The following is a 19,964-nucleotide window of genomic DNA, read 5'->3' on the forward strand; positions in this document are numbered from 1 at the left end:
CTTTTCTTTTTGCCCTGTGACCAAGGAGACTGTGCAATAGCTTGTAACTGAGACCAGATAAGCTGTTGGCCAATGCGAAAAGCGAAGTGCAGTCATAGTAACTGGTCTATCCATCAGATTAGCGGATTACTAATAGGAGATATTGTGCTTTACTTTCATTTTCCCCTCCTCATGTTCCTTTTCCTCAACTGTTTCCCATAAACCTGGTGGCAAAGACATTATCCTCATAGTGGTGCAAATATTTAAAATACAGTGTACCATGAAATCATGTCACACAGTCTGTTAAGTATTGTGATAAAATCAGTGTAACTTTCAGAGACAGGCTCATGGTAACAGCATTACAATGTAGTATGTGATCTGAGGGGATCCCCTGAACCATGTTACTCTACTAGAGGTTGTTCCTCTGTTGTAAACTCATCGATTGATATTAGCCAAAACATTTATGTGCCTGTGATTGTAATTTTTATATGTAAGGTAATTGTAAAAGTGGTTAGATTGTTGCTTTCTTCAATACTATGATATCTATGCCCAGTTTGTTACGTTATGAGGAATAACATAAGTATTTCCAGATCCGCTGCATTAAACTGTTGGAGGCAAAGTCACAACAGTGAGTGGCACAGGGTTCTTCAAGACAATTAGGAATTCTATGTTCCACTCAATGTCATTTTGCCTGACAGCGTGGTTTCTGTTTTACGTGTATTTTCCATGTGTGCATAGATAGCCCTCATCACTCAACAGCCACCCTTTGGTTTCTTTCAATCATTGAAATGTTGATGGGACAATGTCCTAATAGGACTGTATCATAATGGAACAGACAGTGCAAAAAAACATAGATGGTTAACAATCAAAATTTGTGGTTCCAATTTTCTTCCTGAGTCATATGTTGTGTTCTTTCATTTCCTTTTCAGTCCAAATTCATCCTGAACCCCTGAAGTAGACTACAGCCATAATCCAGATTCTGTACAACACTCAGCCATTCCAGACTCAAGACACAGCTCCACCTTTTACATCTCCATCTGTAATAGCTGTCCCCACATTAGCCTCAAGCCTTAAACCAGTCTCCTATAAACTTCAAATATAGACCACGTCCAGTCACATTCACATCTACTTTTCCTCAATCCCCATTGGATCTATAGTCCAGCCTCAGTCCGACCCTCTAAATAACGGCAGAGCAGACACACAAGCAATTTAGCAGTGGCTTTAAACACTTCAGGTTTTTAGATCTGTTAGTTTTTTAAATGGTATTACAAATTATCCAAAAGAAAAAGATTATATTAGTATAATAAAGAATGAGAATATGGTCATAAATCAAAATTACAGATAAATACGGAAGTCTATTAAGAATTGAAATAAATCTATTGGTGTTCAGAAAAATACTTGTTCCTAAGCAGATTTTCAGGAAATAATATCCTGCCTCATTTGTTGCTTTCAATAAACTAACGTAACATAGTTTTGCAAAATTCAGATGTGTAACAGACTGCAACCTTAAAGTAGTGTTAGATGTGACAAAGCATGCAATTCACATTCTTAAGGATATACTCTTCCAACATTAGATCCAAAGCAGATCTATGTTAGTGCTCAAAGGGTACAGGTTTGAAAAGGAAAATACTTGTTTTTTTAGTACGTTCACGATCATCAAACACATCAAAAGTATTTTACAGCCAATGAAACCCATTTCTGAAGAGTATTCACTATTGTAATGTATGAAATTGAGTAGCTAACTTGTGTTCTGTAAACTGCAACCAATAGTCTCCCAGTGACTAGATATTTTATTTGTTGTGATGTTGATTGAGGGGTCAATATCAGTAAGGAGAGCGGGAAAACTCCCCTGGCATTCTTCGAAGCAGTATCAGGGGATCTTTGGCTTTTACCTCAGCAGGCAAATGGAACGTCCGTTTGATATCTCGTCCATTTAACAGTCTAGTGGCCCCTCAGTACCATTTGCAATATGGTGCTCAGTCCCTGAAGTGGGACTGAAACAAGACAGCTTACAATTCAGAGATGTGTGAACTGCCAGCAGAACCATGGCTAACATGCATCTTTGTATCTGTGCTATGCAAAATGGACTGATATTGAAACTCTTTCGAGTACATCAGAAAATGTGTAATCACAAGACAACTGACTAAAATTAGCTGTTGAAATAATATTTACAACATTTATGTGAAGCCTACAATTACTTTGTTCCCTTAATTCTATCAAATTTGAAAGCACATATTCAATATAAATCATCTTGGAAATGCACCAAAATTAATGAGGAACAGTAACCTGATTAACTTGAGAAAACTCTTCTAAAAGCATGTTTGTTCTTCCTGCAATGTACAATTCAGGCTGACAAATGATGGTCTGAAATGATGTATTCTGATGGTGAATGTATAAGAATGATCATGAAATGTGGCATCTGATAACATCAGCTGCACATAAATTGCAAGCATTTTGTTGGTGCAGAACCCCCTCTGAGCACATTACACTGAACAATCTGCAAGAAAACTAAAACCACAACCCTTCACAGGTGATCCAGTGTTAACACTTTGCAATTTTTGCACCAGCAGCATCTTGGACCACATTTTCTTTCTTTTGTTTAAAAATAATTTGAGGTGTTTTCCCTTTTTTTTTCTCTTTCCCCTTACTCAAATTCTTCTTGATTTCCTATCATGGTGAGATAATTGGACTAATTTTGTATTCAATATAATCTTCACATTAAGAACCTTCAGAATACTCAATTAAATGTTGAAAATACAATCAAATATTGCAATAAAAAGAACTTTGCTATATGTAACCTTAATTCCCTCTATGTCCACCGACTTACTACAAAGGGGTTCCCAATTTACAAAACTCCAACTTATGAACACTTACAAATGCAATCCCAGACAGAAGTATAATTTGAAAGATTCAACTTACAAACATTTCCTGTACTCATAAACAGCTGCTTTATATTGCCCTACATTGTACTCCAACTTAAGTCCAAATTGACTCACAAAAAGACTCAGCAATGGAACATGTTCACAATCCAGGGACTGGTTTACTCTGGCTGCTTCCATGCACCTGCGCCTACCACGTCTCAACTATTTTACAATCTTGTCAACCATCTCTCTAGTCATCTCCTTCACATAATTCAGATCTGAAAACTTCCACTAATTTTGCCTCATTTTCATCCTTGACACCTCCCTATTCTGCTGCCTTCTTACTCATCTTTCACTAACTCTTCCAAGTTGAATAGATCTGCAGTCTGTACTTTGCATATGTCTCTGCATTCTCCAAGTAGCCCTTAAAATCATCTTTCACTGCATCCTCACAAGCATCAGCCACAATTGCCTTATCCTTAAACTGCCCTTCCTCCACAGCTCTTTCATCATGCATATCTTGATCTCATCTATCATTGCCCCCTTAGATTTTGTCAATGATCTTTGTACTTGACTGCATTTTCTCCAAGAATGTCCACTCGCTTAAAACAGGTTTTCCTCACATCTCCACTCTATTAAATGTACATTCCCCAGTTAGCATAAAACGCTTTACTGAAATAAGTTAGTCATTTTTCCTTATGTATTCATGGGATGTGGGTATGACTGGTGCTTCTTGTTAATCCTTAGTAGCCCTGGAGAAAGTAGTAGCGAGCTTCCTTCTGGAATGACGGCAGTCCTTGGAGTGCAGGTACTCCCACAGTGCTATCAAACAGAAAGATCCAGGATTCCATCCCAGCCACAACGAAGGAAAAGGGACACACTTCCAATGCAGAATGGCACATGGCTTCATTGGGAACTTGCAAGGAAGTGGCCATGCTTCCATGCACCTGCTGTCCATATCTTTCTAGGCAGTGGAAGTTGCAGACTTGGAACTATCAAAAGACCATTTTTGAGTTACTACAATGCATCTTGTAGATGGTACACATTGCTGCCATTGTGCGTCAGTGGTGAAAGGAGGAAAAAGTTGAAAGTGGTGAGTAGAGTGAAGATCAAGTGTCTTGGATGGTGTCAAGTTTACTGAGTATTGATAAAACACCACTTCCCCATCTAGGAAAGTGGAGATATTCTATCACACTCCTGATTTGTGTCTTGTACATGATGGACAGGCATTGGGGAGACAGGAGGTGAGTTATCCACCACAGAATTCCTAGTTTCTGACCAGTCCTTGTAGCCACAGTATTTATATGACTGGTTCAATTCAGTTTCTAGACAATGGCAATTGTTGATGTTGATAATGAGGTATTCAATAATGGTAATACCAAGAGACAACTGTTGAAGGTCAAGAGACAACTGTTAGATTCTCTCTTGTGATGATTATTTTCTGGCAGTTGTGTTACTTACCACTTATCAGACTAAAGTTGGATGTTGCTCAAGTCTTGCTGCAGATGGACATGGGCTGCTTCAGTGTCTGAGGAGTTATGAATGGCACTGAAAATTGCACAATCACCATCCAATTCTGACCTTTTGATGAAGGGAAGATCATATGAAACAGCTGAAGATAATTGGACTAAGAAAAGCAACTTGAGGAACTCCTGCAGGATAAGGGGGAGCAGAATAAAACAGATGGGGAGAAATTACATCGTTCAAAGGTTCTTGAATCTATGGAATTCACTACTCCCACAGTGCGATGGATGTTGAGGCATGGAGTAAATTTAAGGAAGAGATAGATAGATTTTGATAATTTGTTGAAAGGTTATGGAGAGCTAGCAGAAAGGTGGAGTTCAGGCCAAGATGAAATCAGCCTTTATTGTATTGAATGGTGGTGCAAGCTTAAGGGGCTGAATTGATTACTCCAGCTCCTAGTTCTTATGCTATATCGTGCAGCTGGAATTGTTGACTTCCAACAATCATAGCCATCAGTCTTTATGCTAGGCATGATTTCAATGAGTAGAGAGTTTTCCCTGATTCCCAATGACTCCAATTTTGTTTGGGCCTTTTTATGCCATTCACAGCCTAAATGTCATGACCAGTCACGCTCACCTCATCTTTGGAATTCAGCTATTTTATCTATGTTTGGAAGAAGTTTGCAGTGAGATTAGGTACTGAGTGGCCTTGGGAGAATCTAACCTGAGAGTCAGTGAGCGTTTGCAAAATACGTTTGCATGTGCAGCTTGATAGCATGTCAACAATCCCTTCCATCTTTTTGCTGATGATCGAGAATACACAAAAGTGGTAATTAGCTTTTTTGGGGCATAACATAAATCAGCAATTTTTCACATTCCACATGACAATACTGTAGCTCTACTGGGACAGCTTGGTTAGTGCATGGCTTGTACTGGAGCTCCAACATGTTGTCAGGACCCATACTCATTAGAGTAGCCATTCAGCAATTTCTTGCGATCATGTGGAGTTGAACAAATTGGCTGAAGATTTGCATCTGATTGGCTAGGGATCTCAGAAAGAGGGCAAGATGGATCATCGACTTGTCAGTTCCAGATGAAGGTACATGTACATTTTCTTGGGAAGGTCAAGTGAAAACAATTGCTATAATTTCAGTTATGTTTGCCACATGGACTAGAAATTTGTACATTTCAAGTGCAGTCACAAACTGGGCGAGTAGTGGTTACTGTCTCAGCCTAAACCACAATGCTGCCTGCATTTGTACAGTATTCTGCAGGTTCCTTCAATCTTGTCAACACATTTCAGTTTGAAATAATTATCTTACGGTAACTCAAAGCACATAACTCAAAGACAAAACAGTAGATGGACTACAGCCTGGAAAATATTGACAGTTACTGTACATATGTGTTCTGAACATACTTGACGACACAGGCTCTCAGTGAGTAGATGTCTCTGTATCCCAATTACACAATTACTGAAATGCCAGAATTGTTTTCACAATTGAGTTATACTATCTATTTGCAACATTTGAATACTGCTGCAAATACAGACACTTGATTTTTGCTTGGGCCAACAGTAACATCATATAGGACACTGGCCTGCTATGTTCAATGCACTAGAAACTGAAATTCTCTTTAGATCACATTAACTTATTTATTTTTTAGTTAATGAGCAGGGCAAAACCATAACCTTCAGGAAGACATTTTTGCACACCAGTGAATAGAACAACATAAACCACTGCCAAACATGCAGCACAAGCCTAAATAGCTTGACATGGACCAGATATAAATGATTCCCTGACTATACAGTCCTTTACATTGTGCAGTTTTTTTAAAAATTGAAGATAACTTCAACACAATTAAAGTATGACATTCATACTAGCCTTGGTGTATCTTAGTCTCAATAATTGACTAACTGCTTGAAACATGATAATAATAAGCTGGCAATTTGGATGTATTTACATACAAAAACAAAATACAGTCATATAATAGATAATAGTGTTGTTGATGATTTATAGTGATTTTCAGTTACTTCTGGCAGAGTACAATTAAGGGTACATTCCAGTGATTACTATGTAAAACAAATCAGAATTTTTAGGAATAAAACAGCAGCTCCATCACACCAGCAGTGAATGACTGATGATTTGATTTGAAGCCTCGAGATCACATTAATTGCGGGATATTAAAGAACGTTAGGAACAGGAAATTTGAAGCAAGCAGGCCACTGAGAAAGTGAATGAGAAAGTAAAGGACATGGTGTTATTTTCAATTAGTTGTTACATTTTGATTTGAGACCAAGGAATGATAGTAATCGTTCTGTTGATTTTATGAATGATAGCAGTCATGATTTGGAGATGCCGGTGTTGGACTGGGGTGTACAAAGTTAAAAATCACACAACACCAGGTTATAGTCCAACAGGTTTAATTGGAAGCACACTAGCTTTCGGAGCGTCGCTCCTTCACCTGATGAAGTTCCTTCACCTGTTGGACTATAACCTGGTGTTGTGTGATTTTAAACAATGTTAGCATTAGCAACAATTTAAAAGTAGCTCATTCATATCTGAAATGCTTTGAGACATCCTGAGGGCATGAAGGATGTTCTATAAATGCAATATCTTTCTTTTCTTCCATTTGGAGCTCCTTACATATTTGTCTGTTTGTTTGGCATTACTGTATTGCTTTGTAAATTTTGCTGACAGTGCAAGAGCAGAATATTGTTTCTGTCACATATTTGTCATCTGGGACTCAATACATTTCCACCATGATTGTATATTTAATGCATCCAATTGTCGCATATACAATAATTCAGACCTGCACTTTCCTTCAACTGTCCTGTGATACTGCTGCCTCCCTGAAAATCTTTGACTTGCATGTTTCCATTTGGGAAAGGGTGGCAAGGAAACAAAATAATTTCAACACTGGAATGAAACATGATGTTGTGCTTGATTTCAAATGTGAACAAATCAACTCATGAACAGAACTGTACCTTATCTCTGTATGCAAATAAATCCAAATTGCCTGATATATATTTCCATATTGAAAAGTTCATGTTCTTTTACTAGAAGTGGTTCAGCCTGATGCAATGCCACACGTTGGTGTGGTGAAGAATGAAGCAGATTGAAAGAGTTCTCATGTCTACCATTTTAATGGAAAATCCTCTGCTAAAACTAGATATGTGAATTTTAAATCGAATTACTCTTTCCCAATTTATAAATGGAAACAGTTTTCTATGAAACAAAACATTGCATGGATTTTATTTAAGATTCTAGATTCTGGAATCTTAAAAAAAAAGCAATGACAACTGCAAGTATCTGTGGACAATGTACAGGTAGCTTTTAAATGAAGTGTGAGTACATGTTATACCTGCTGACTGTTATTTAGTTTTATAATATAGTCTAGAACTGGATTCAACATTTACGGAACTTCCCTTTTCGTGGCATACATGCAGAGAATGGCAGGACAGGCTCAAAGGACTGAAGAACCTATTCCTGCTCATATTTCTAATGTTTATACATTTTTAGAAGGGCAATATCTGTAGATAAAACTTGCAAGATTTGCAAGAATTGTAGTTTGAGGAAGGATCAATAAAGACTACTGATTTATTACTAACTTTAAAAAACTGTAATTTCTTGGTTCCAACTGTGGCATCAGAAACAGAGAAAGATTGAGGCAGGTAGAAACTAAACCCAAAAAGCTAGGTATATTTGAAGACATCAACATACCAATGTGTCTGGAACATTTCTAAAACACAAGAAAAATTAAAGAAAGAGATTTTAAATGTTAAATTGTGATAATAACAAATAATATTATTCTACATCTTAGATTGTTAACCTCAAATGTTTCACTATGTCCAACTCTAACGTAATGTTGCTGCTGAAAAGAAATGCGGCTTATGATTATGCAGAAGCTGTCTTCTGTCCTGTAACTTGATTCATAATTGCCCAGTTCACCCACAAAGCTGGCATTCCCTGCCAATAACTAACTATGTTTGGAGATGCAGATGTTTAACATGTATATGTGACTGCTACAACCTTTCGTGCAGATCTTGAAGCTGACAAATAGGAACATGAGTTAGCTATTCAGCCCTTTGAACCCACTCAGCCAACTATTGCGATCATGTCTAACCTTTTATTTGAATGCTCTTCAACATCACTGCTCCTTTAACAGAATCTTCTAAACCTGCAGTGTCTACCACCTAGAAGGACAAGGGCAATAGATTCATGGAAAAGGCATCAGCTGCAAGTTCTTCTCTAAATCACAGACCACCCTGATTTGATATTATGTTGCCATTCCTTCATTGCCTCTGGGTCAAAATCATGGTACATTCTTCTTAACAGGATTGTGGGTGTCTCTACACCTCAAGGATTGCAATGGTACAAGAAGGTAACAATTTCTCCAAGGATAGGCAATAAATTCTGGCGTTATCAGTGATGTGTGCACACCGTGCATAAAGGTTTTTCAAAATCCTGCATTAACCCTATATCCTTTGATGTTTTCAGTTTGTAGAAATCTATCAATCTTGGTCTTGAACATACTCAATGAATCTCAACAGTCTTCTGAGGTTAAAAAATTCCAGATTCACCACCTCTGTGTGAAGAAAGTCCACATTTACACAGTCCTAAATAGCTTGTCACCTTATTCTGGGACTACAACCCCGGATTCTCAACAACCCCAGTCCAGGAAACAACTTTACTGCATGTACCTTATAGATACCTATGACAAATTTTGTAAGTTTGCTTAAGATCACCTCACATTTTTCAAAATTCAAATTAATATAGGGCCAGTCTAGTTAATCTTTCCACACAGGATAATTCCTCCAACCCAGGAGTTGGGTTAGTGTACCTTCTTTGCACTCCCCCCTATGGAAAACATATCTTTCCTTCAATAAGGAGACTATATAATTGCAGCACTTTGCAGAACTGATTGTGGTAGAACCTTATTGAAAGTCTTCCGAAAATATACATAAACCAAAGGCATCATAGAGTGGCAGGGCAGGCTCAGAATTGTTTAATCCTGCTCCTTTTTCTCACATTCTTTTGTTTTTGAAGGGCTATATATGTTGGTATCAACCAATAAAAATTTGTAGGATGGTGCAGGTTGCGTAAGAATCAATAAGGTCAGTATTCATTGCCAACTTTCAAAAACTACAATTTTCCAGATCTGTTTGTTAGCATTTGTACCAGGAAACTGGGAGGCAGGCAGAAACTGAGCCCTGTATTACTGTCCTTTTTGTAATACTATATAATTGCTTTACTCATTTACTCAAATCCTCTTGTAATAAATGGCAGCATATTATTTGCCTTCTTTATTTTCAGTGACTCATGAAGAAGGACACTCATGTCTCTTGGTAAGTCAACATTTCCCAGTCTCTCACAATTTAAGAAATACTCTGTAGCTCTGTTTTTCCTAACAAAGTGGATAACCTCACATTTCAACATATTGGATTCCTTTTGCCAAATTTTTGCCCACTTAATTAGCCTCTCCCAATCCCATTGAAGTGTCCTTGGATTCTCCTTATAACTCAAGTTCTCAACTCGTTTTGTATCATCTAAAATGTTTGAAATATTACATTTAATACTCATATCTATAACGCTGATATAGATTGTGGATAGTTTGGGGCCCTTATAATTGTGGTACCTCACTAATCACATCATACCAATTTGTAAATGATCATTTATTCCTACTTTCTGTTTTCTATCCATTAAATAGTTCTCATTCTATTCCATAGATTCCCCAAATCCTTTATGCTATAAATTTATTTACTTATCTGGGAACTCACCGAAAACCTTTGAAAAAATATAAACATACCACACGCACTGCTTGTCTCTCACATATTCTGTTGTTTAAGCCACCAAAGAACAACAATATGTTTGTCAAATATGATTTCCCTTTTATAAATCCATGTTGACTCTGACCAATCCGTCCATTATTTTCAATCACCCATTATAAATTCTGGCATTTTCCCTACAACTGATTTTAGGCTAAGAAGGTCTGTAGCTCCTCATTTTGTCTCTCCCTCCTTTCTTAAATTATACTTGCTACTTCCCAATCTGCAGGGACCATTCCAGAACCTGTAACAATTTGAAAAATGACCACCATACATTCATAATCACTTGAAATTCTCCATTGATTCTCCATTTTCTATTTGGAAGGCTTTTCTTTTGAGGACAGACTCAAAGTAATCATCTTCTTTCTCAGTGGACACACATTTGTTTTTGCAAATCTTTTCTTTTATGCATTCCTATAAAAACTTTTACAGTCTGTTTCCATTATTCTCACTCATTTACTTTCAATTGTATTTTCTCTTTCTTAAATATTTTACTTGGTTCTCCGTTCCAGAAATTAATACCTTAAATGTCCCTTAAAAATATACCACATTTCCAGATCTGAGGCCATGCTTTCATCTCATGGAAATTCTATCATCAAGTACAAACATTTGCACTAAAACTATGAACATTGATAATCTGTAGAAATTTAAGCACAAATATTATCATCTGATTTATAAGTAGCTACTCAAGCCTTCCGACTGTGTCACAACAGATGCTGGCCCAACATTTCAGTGACCTACCAAATTATTTCCTTTGTTGATTCAGTGTCTAATTTTGCCTCGTTGCATTTCAATGAAGTTCATCTGGATTCTTTCTAATATTAAAAATCCTATATAAATGCAATTTGTTACTATACTATGTAAATATATTTAAAAGATTCTCAGAAACTATTTTAAAAGTTAACACATGTAGATCTGATTAGCAAGATCAGAACAATGGACAATGAGATCAGGATCTGATTAGGTTGTAATCCAAGCAAAAGAATTTGTTTGTGGAGTTAGTTTTGTTTAGAACCATCTATAGCACATCACTACTGAGATGTTATTCTCTTGTGTTGCATTTTTTTCTAATTTCTGACAGCACAATATACACCATAATTGAAGGAGCTGGCATATTAAAGAGGAATGCAATCAAAATGTCTCCATGCAAAATTCAGTTGCATTGTACTGTGGTGTAATTTTTACCTAATCTAATGTTCAGTCTGTCACAGCACACCAATATATTAAATATAATTAGGTTAGCCTGAGGGAGCAAGGCAGAGAAGCATACTAGATATATAAACTTAATAAGAAAAATACAGGCCTTTTAAAAACAAGGCAGAATAAGAGAAATCAAAAGGGATAAAATAGAAGTTAAAGTTCTACATTTTAACTTTGGATTGCATTGACTGACTAGTTTTACTGTTTCTGCACGTGTTTCCTGATATGGTACTCTCCATCTGGGTACACAGGCAAAAGTATCAAGAAAACATAGAGGAAGTATGACATCGCCTTTGGGTCACTGCATCCACCTGCTTGATTTGTTTACAAGTATGTGTTGACTACTCATTGCTGAGAACATCTTAAGTACCAAAGAATTTCCTTCAGCCTTCAATACATACAATTCAATTTTATCTGATGGCAAACAAATATTTTCTTTGGTGATTTTGTAGTCATTGCAATCATGAAATCAGTTTCAAGAAGTTAAGGTGTTGTATTGCTTTTGGAGCTCAGCAAAATTAATGCTCGAAAATAATGTTAAACGTAATGAACTTATGCATCAGTTTCACCCAGAGTTAATGTTACATTTTTAAAGTCACACAAGATATGAGTCTATGATTCATTATCTTATTGCCATGTCCCAAGACATGAGATGTTGCTTGATAATCAAGCTAATTTTAATGTTTATTAACTCATTTAAAATAAGGTATGCAGACTGGAGAATACACAGTGCTTGCCACATAATGGCTTGGGACTAAAGGAAATGATATAATTTCACAAGACAATCATTTCACTGACCTGAAGTGTTCATATTTACTCACTAACTAAAATAAATGTTTGTTTCCTTGCTATTACAGCCATGCAAAGAACTGAAGGTTAAATAAATGAAGCAGCCTTCTGGAAATTGTTCCGTGATTGTTCCTAAGTTTTGTATTGTCTAAGCCTCACAACCTGCTAAGACTTGACAGATATATGCATTATCCCAGACGTTGCTCAATGGTTTTGCCAATAAGGATAGCAAAACTCTGGAAAAAGCAAGGAACCAGAGTGCCAAGTTCTCATCTTGATTGGGGTTTGCTTTTGGCATGAAAAGTCCAGAAATCTAAACATTATGAAAGAATGACAGGCCAAGAACCGAGTGTAGAGTTATAGAGTCATGGAGATGTACAGCACAGAAACAGACCCTTCAGTCCAACTCGTCCATGCCGACCAGATATCCCAACCCAATCTAGTCCCACCCTCCAGCAGCTGGCCCATATCCTTCCAAACCCTTCCTATTCATATATCCATCCAAATGCCTTTTAAATGTTGTAATTGTACTAGCCTCCACCACCTCTTCTGGTAGCCCATTCCACACATGCACTGTGCTCTGCATGAAAAAGTTACCCTTAGATCTCTTTTATGTCTTTCCCCTTTCACCCTAAACCTATGCCCTCTAGTTCTGGACTCCCCCACCCCAGGGAAAATACTTTGTCTATTTATCCTATCCATGCCCGTCATGATTTTATAAACCTCTATAAGGTCACCCTTCAGCCTCTGACGCTCCAGGGAAAACAATCTTTCCCTATAACTCAAATCCTCCAACCCTGGCAACATCCTTGTAAATCTTTTCTGAACCCTTTCAAGTTTCACAACATCTTTCCGATAGGAAGGAGACCAGAACTGCATGCAATATTCCAACAGTGGCCCAGCCAATGTCTTGTACAGCCACAACATGACCTCCCAACTCCTGTACTCAATACTCTGGCCAATAAAGGAAAGCATACCAAATACCTTCTTCACTATCCCATCTACCTGTGACTCCACTTTCAAGGAGCTATGAACCTGTACTCCAAGGTCTCTTTGTTCAGCAACACTCTCTAGGACCTTACCATTAAGTGTACAAGTCCTGCTCAGGTTTGCTTTCCCAAAATGCAGCACCTCACATTTATCTAAATTAAACTCCATCTGCCACTCCTGAGCCCATTGGCTATTCTGGTCAAGGATCCCATTTAAATCCAATGTAAACTTCATAACTGTCTCCTACACCTCCAATTTTGGTATCGTCTGCAAACTTGCTAACTATAACTCTTATGCTCACATCCAAATCATTTATAGAAATGATGAAAAGTAGTGGACCCAGCACCGATCCTTGTGGCACTCCACTGGTCACAGGCCTCCAGTCTGAAATACAACCCTCCATCACCACCCTCTATCTATGAGCCAATTCTGTATCCAAATGGCAGTCAGAATAAGGTCAGCCCGGAGAGATCACATCAACCTGCTTCCACAGGAGTCAAGCTGGTAAGTAACCTGGAATCCATAAGAACCCTTGGTGCTCAGTGGGCCAATTGTACCTGCACCACAAGAGAGGTGTCTTAGCAGCTTTGTTACCAATGGCCAACAGTAAACAGTTACAAAAGATATGTCTAAAGCGCTGCCAGCAATCATCTACCCCTTCAAATAAGGTGTCCACTTGCTGACTACACAAGTTTGGGTTTGTGCCTGGCATAACCATCAATGTAGCATTCCAAAGAAGCTTTGAACACCTACTAAATTCCTTTTCCGGGGTTTTTTTTTTCTCTGATTTACAATTAGAAGATGATTAATACAAATTATGAAGTTGTGCTAACTAATCTGTCTGTATAAAGAGATAAAATCATTTGACACCAATTTTAAGATACTCTTGACAATGACAGTTCAAGGAATCTGACCTGACGTCCAATGGTAGTAAGATTCACACTCACGTTACTTGCAACGCCGGTTTTCATTTATAATGTAACACAGTATCCCCAGTCATAGGTTTGGAAACACAGGTTTCGGGTCCCCAACACCATTCGGATGGAGTGACACCAGGAAACATGACAATTAGGGAGTGCTGCTGGCAGGTTGCTAGAATAATCAAGCTGGATCCTTATTTCTATTCCTTTGTCAAAAAAGGCTCCGCCTTTTTAAAGCTGCCCTAACTTTCCAACATATTCCTTTTGCTCATGGTTTAAGAGTTAGTCATCTCCCGTTCAAAGAGACATTTCTCTTTCCAAAAACGAGTGAATTATCTGGTAACAATTATAGGAACAGAACTATCCGCTTACGACATCAAAATGATTGTCTCGACAAAAATATCATTTTCAACATATAAAAAAAACTGAACACAATACATTGAGTTGTGGGTCTTTACACGTTGGTGTTAATGTTGCACTGCTTGTACTCACTTCTGTGTTTTCTTGCAACAGTTCCCCATGTCACTTGTCAGACAGGTCTGCGGAATATCAAAAGCTGCAGCTGAACACTGACCCTCACAAACTCATCCAGCAGCTGGAAACATAGCACTAACATTTGTTAGACGGAAGTCTTCGACGTATCCGGAGGGGAAAAAGATGCGTTATACATTTAAAACAAAGATAAGAGCGTCATTTCCTCTCATCTGTCAGTTTGATGTCTGTTCCTCGGTGCACACAGAAAGCACTGTGAAAAACCTTTTCAAGAGAGACCGTGTTGATGAACGATCAGCAAGCAGTGAGAATAGGAACATACATGTAGAATGGTGATGTTGTGGTTCGGAAAGTAATCCTCAGGACTTTTAAGTTCTCTTTTCTCCTTACATGTACCGGGTCAACTAATGTTGAGGTCCTTGTATCACGAAAGTGCACAAACTAGAAAGAATAAATAATTTACCATCGAATAAAGTCTTTTTTTAAATCAATTCTGCTTTATTTAAATCTAACGAACTCAAACATCTTCGCTGATTTAAGGGATATTGCCAACACCACCCAACACTTCAAAATAATTACAGAGCAAAATGACCTCCTTATTCCTACACCACACAGTAAGAGTCTAACTTCATTCCTCAAATTTCTATTTATAATTTATTTTGGATTTCCTGCGTGAGTTTGCTGGATTTAATAAAGCTTTTTAAAGGAAAAATATATTAACATTTAGTCGTGAGCCATTGACTTGAAGTACCCATATTAGTCAAAAACATAAGCACAACATTTGGTTGTTAATTTACACTGCTTACAGGAGACTGCCCACATGTACCAGAGATTTTTCACCTCAAATGTGTAGTACAGAAACAAGCCATTCAGCCAAGCTGATCCGTGCTTTATATCCGTATATTGCACAAGGCTTCCTCCCCCCCCCAACACCATCATTCCTACATCAACCTCTATCATTTCTCCGTCAAGCTTCCCCTTAAATTTATCAATAGAATCAGCTTTAACCAATCTATTACTACACAACATTGTCTGGGTGAAGAAAATCCTTCTGACTTATGTCTATTCTGTTCGTGATTATCTGATATTTATGTCCTGGACTCACCCAAAAGTGGATTTTGTTTTCACGCCCACTCTATAATGTTGCACAATTTCAAAGACCTAACCAAGTAATCTCCTCAACTTCTCTACCATAGAGAGCGACCTACTCAATCTTTACTGATAGTTGTGACCTTCAGATTCTGGTGACATCCCTGTAAATACTTTCTGCATCTTCTCTGGTACTTTAAAGTCCTGTGGGGACGAGAAACATGCAGCCAAGTGCGTTATCTATGAATTTAACATTTACTTCCCTGTTTTTGCACAGTTGTCAAGGCCCTTGTGGAAGTCTATGCATATCACATCCATTGTATTGCTGTCTGCTGACTCTGCTCGCTTCACAAAATTCAGTAAGGTTGCTTAAACAAGAACATCACTTTTAAAATCCAAGCTGACTTTTTATTATATTCTCTGTCAAATTATCTTTGTTCTCTAACTTCCTTTTACTTTATTTTTTGATGGTCTTTACATGTCACCTGTGGCACTTGGGTTTTACTTTCTTTATGGTCTAAAATAAGAAGCTGCTATTGTGAGGTTCCCTTCTTAAGGTTCTTATACACTTGATGTGACTGCAATACACCAACTTCTGTCAACAGCCACAATTTATTTCAGCAAGTACAAGCTTTTGGAGGATCACTTCACACTCTTCGCAATGCATGGCGAGCATGTCAAGCAAGGCTCCCAGAACAAGGGAACAATCCTCCCTTTATACAGGGTTTTACATCACAGTCAGGAATGCACAAAAGACACAAGCTTCTGCCACTCCCCTATAGTCATGTGCCACCCAAAACAATGCAAAGTGATTAGACTATTTCTCAAAAAAATGTATAATTAGGTTATTCCTTAAAACAGTATGATTAGATTGTCACATCCTGCCTGCAAGACAGAAAAACACAGCCCCCGGGACATCCAATTTCTTACATGTCAACAGGAAAAATGAACCCTTTGACATCTCACGATTTCTACATGAGGAACATGTCGATTGCTTTTCATCATTTCTTTAAGTGATTTGGATGTGAATATTAGGGGTTTGCAGATGACACCAAAAATGGATGTGTTGTGTACAGTGAAAAAAGTTACCTTAGAGTACAGTGGGTTCTTGATCATTTGGATCAATGGGCTGAGGAGTGGCAGATGCAGTTTAATTTGGATAAAAGCCAGAAAACCAACTTTGAGTAAGTGTTATTATATGATTTATTGCCTGGAGCTGAGTGTCTTCCAAGCCACAAGAATCAAAATCAGTTTGTCAGTAGCATCAGTGATGACAATCATAATTTCTCGAAAGTTGAGTTGTCTGAATGGATAATTGAGGTAATGAAAACATAAATACCTTTTCCAAAAGTCCCTGTTGCAGAAAAATAAATGCCATGATATTGCAAAACAGCACTTTAAGATGACAGAAATAATGAATACATTGTAGCTGGACAAAACTTATAAGGGACCAGTTACAAGTATTGGTGCAGTAGCCAGTACACAATTTGTATGAGAAGTGCAGTCTATTTCAACTCTGTTAAACTGTTCTGCACTCCTGGAGCTTTGCATGTCATGCACTTCAAAGGTACATGGGATATGTCTATGCAAGAAATCTGGTTCCAGAGATACAAGCAGATGCTGCAATAGGATGTAACCAAACAAGAAGCACAAGCAGAATGCTTACAACACAGCAGTGAGTATGCCAGAGACCTGCATAAATACAAGAACATAATTGAGGTTATCAGTAAGACTGACCAAGGTGAAGGTTAGGAGTGAAATAAACTTGAACTAGATGCTGAATAGGCTTTTTGCACTGTGGGTGAATTCAAACAACTAAATAGTTTTGCCAATATTAATATTATATGCTTAAAGACAATTAATAAACACAATAAACATTCAAGACCAAAGTAACATGGAACTAATGCAATTATCATCTCAGTCAGAATCCTGAAAGATATGTACCCAGATCATTGGAAGTCAGTGATACGACCTGCAACAGCATAATTAACTGGATTTAATGAGACTTCCATCCCTTGAATTGTTACATTGACAATGAAATGCAGCTATGATCTTTCTACATTGAAACAACATGAGCCTGAGTAGACCAGCATTATTGCTGTTTTTGTATCTCAATGTTGTAACCATTCACAAGATCACCAATATCCTCATTTCAGTAAAAGAGACCAAGAATACTCACACTCAGTGTGGGAGCTACAGCCATTGTACCCAGACAGATTTTATATCAGACAAAGTGTCAAAAGTGAAGTTCTGTTGCAACTCAGGGAAGATTCAATTCCATCAAATTAGTCTCCCAGAAAGTCTAGTGTTCACATATAAGACAAGCTTAAGAATCAGTTAAATGGTGTGAAATGTGCTGGCATTATTTATTGTGTGCATCAGCATACGGACTGGCGTAGTTCAATTTGTGCCATATGCATGGCAAGAGGAACATCAACATATGTTTGAATCACTCAAACAAGCACTGCGAGCAGACCAGTTGCATTTAGATCAAAACGTCTATTACAAACATAACCCAATTATATCAACATAGAACATGAGGCACTTGCTCTGGTATATAGCATCACAAGATGAGCCTGTTTGGCAAGAGGTTCAGTGTGGAAACTGATTACAAACCAACTGAAATTATTTTGCACAAAAAAACTGATAAGGGCATTACTTAAACAATAATTACTTCTTGTAAAAGTAGAGGGATATGACTGTGACATTTACTACAAACCTGGTACCAAAGTGGCTACACCTGTGGACATTGGTCTACCATACTATCAGAGGTCATATCTGGAAGGCAAAGTTATATATGTCTGTGTGTATAATTTCACTCTTAGTGTATGCAATTTTATCTTGGAACCAATTCATTTCTGCTTTAAGAGCTGGATTGCATTAATGAGCCAAGGATAAGGATGAAAACATATACAAGGGGATGGAATATGTTAAGAATTGTGAAACTCCAAGGGTTAGACAAGTGCATTTACATTATTTGACTGTTAATAACTGGAAGCTGAATTCTTCATTCTATCTTTGCATTATCTTATTTCCAATTCTTTCAAAATTCTGAACTTCACATTGGAATGTTTTAATGACAAAAGTATCAGGAGGTGAAATTTAAGTGATGCAGAGCCAACATTCAGGAGTATATCTCTATCCTGTGACAATATGAACAATGCCATCTTTTTCTAGTGGTATGCCATTGCAACACAGTACTTGAGCAGATGTGGAGTCATTGTAACGCGTGACAGTGGCATTGACAATGGACACAATCTTTTTGTTAAACATCCCAGAATACCAACAGTTTTTTCCAAATCATTTGATTATCCCAACTTCTGGCTTTTGCCTTACATGAATCATGTTGTACACATTCATCAGATTTGCTTTTGCACTATCTTAGAATCCCTACAGTGTGGAAACAGGCACTTTGGCCCAACAAGTCCACACCGACCCTCCGAAGAGTAACCCACTCAAACTCATTCCCCATTATTCTAATGTAGACTTATTATTCTACATTTTCTCCTGACTAATGTACCTAACCTACACATCCTTGACAACACATTATCTGCACATCTTTGGACTGTGGGAAGAAAGCCGGAGCACCTGGAGGAAACCCATGTAGCCACGGGGAAAATGTGCAAATTCCACACAGTCACCCGAGGCTGGAATTGAACCGGGTCCTTGGCATTGTGAGGCAGCAGGGCTGACCACTGTGCCACCCACTACCTCAGCAAATTCCCCACTCTTTAGTCCCCTTCATTCTCCTATCACCTACCACCAGCCTCTCCCTCCTCACTGCACCCCACATGTTCTATATGCCATTAAGAAACACTCTTTCACACTGCACTTCACTGTGCCAAGTAAATGAGCTTGTGTGTGGGAGGGAAAGGGGCTGATTACAGTTTATGTTTGCAGTGAGGAAGATTGTGTATGGGGGGAAAGGAGACCCAATTACACTGTGTTGTGGTGAGGAGGAGGATTAGATAAATTGTGTGTGTGTGTGTGTGTGTGTGTGTGTTGTGTGTTTTGTGTGTGTGCTGTGTGCGCGTGTTGTGTGTGCTTTGTGTGTGTGCGTGTGTGTGTTGGAGGTGTGGCAGGGAAAGAAGCTTCACCGATTCTTCCCTCACTCAGTGGGTATACAAAGTGATCTGACTGAAATGTCAGTGGCCACTCACTCTCACATTTATTGTCTCTGCCTAATCAGATGTATTCTACTTCCCTCAAGAAGCCTAACCCCAGGTTGGAAGGAGCAGGGTTTCACATTCAGAGCCCTTACTTGCCTTGTGAATTATTTCTACTTGATTTCAAAGTCTTTAATCCAGATGTAGTAACAGTGAGGAAACTTTATAATTTCTTTAAGATGTTTCAGGAA

At 38.0% G+C, this 19,964-nt stretch overlaps 1 protein-coding gene across 1 annotated transcript in view; it reads right to left on the reverse strand.

Moving 5' to 3' along the window:
• LOC140486223 (uncharacterized) overlaps positions 1 to 14,656 on the reverse strand; it is a 50,763-nt gene extending 36,107 nt beyond the window's left edge. Inside the window, exon 1 of the mRNA XM_072585066.1 lies at positions 14,519 to 14,656. Within this exon, the coding sequence (XP_072441167.1) occupies positions 14,519 to 14,547 (29 nt within the window). The 5' untranslated portion in view covers positions 14,548 to 14,656. The remainder of the gene's footprint in view (positions 1 to 14,518) is intronic.
• Between the last annotated feature and the right edge of the window lie 5,308 nt (positions 14,657 to 19,964).

This window comes from Chiloscyllium punctatum, chromosome 15, assembly GCF_047496795.1.
Source record: "Chiloscyllium punctatum isolate Juve2018m chromosome 15, sChiPun1.3, whole genome shotgun sequence".
In the NCBI taxonomy this organism is placed as follows: Eukaryota; Metazoa; Chordata; class Chondrichthyes; order Orectolobiformes; family Hemiscylliidae; genus Chiloscyllium; species Chiloscyllium punctatum.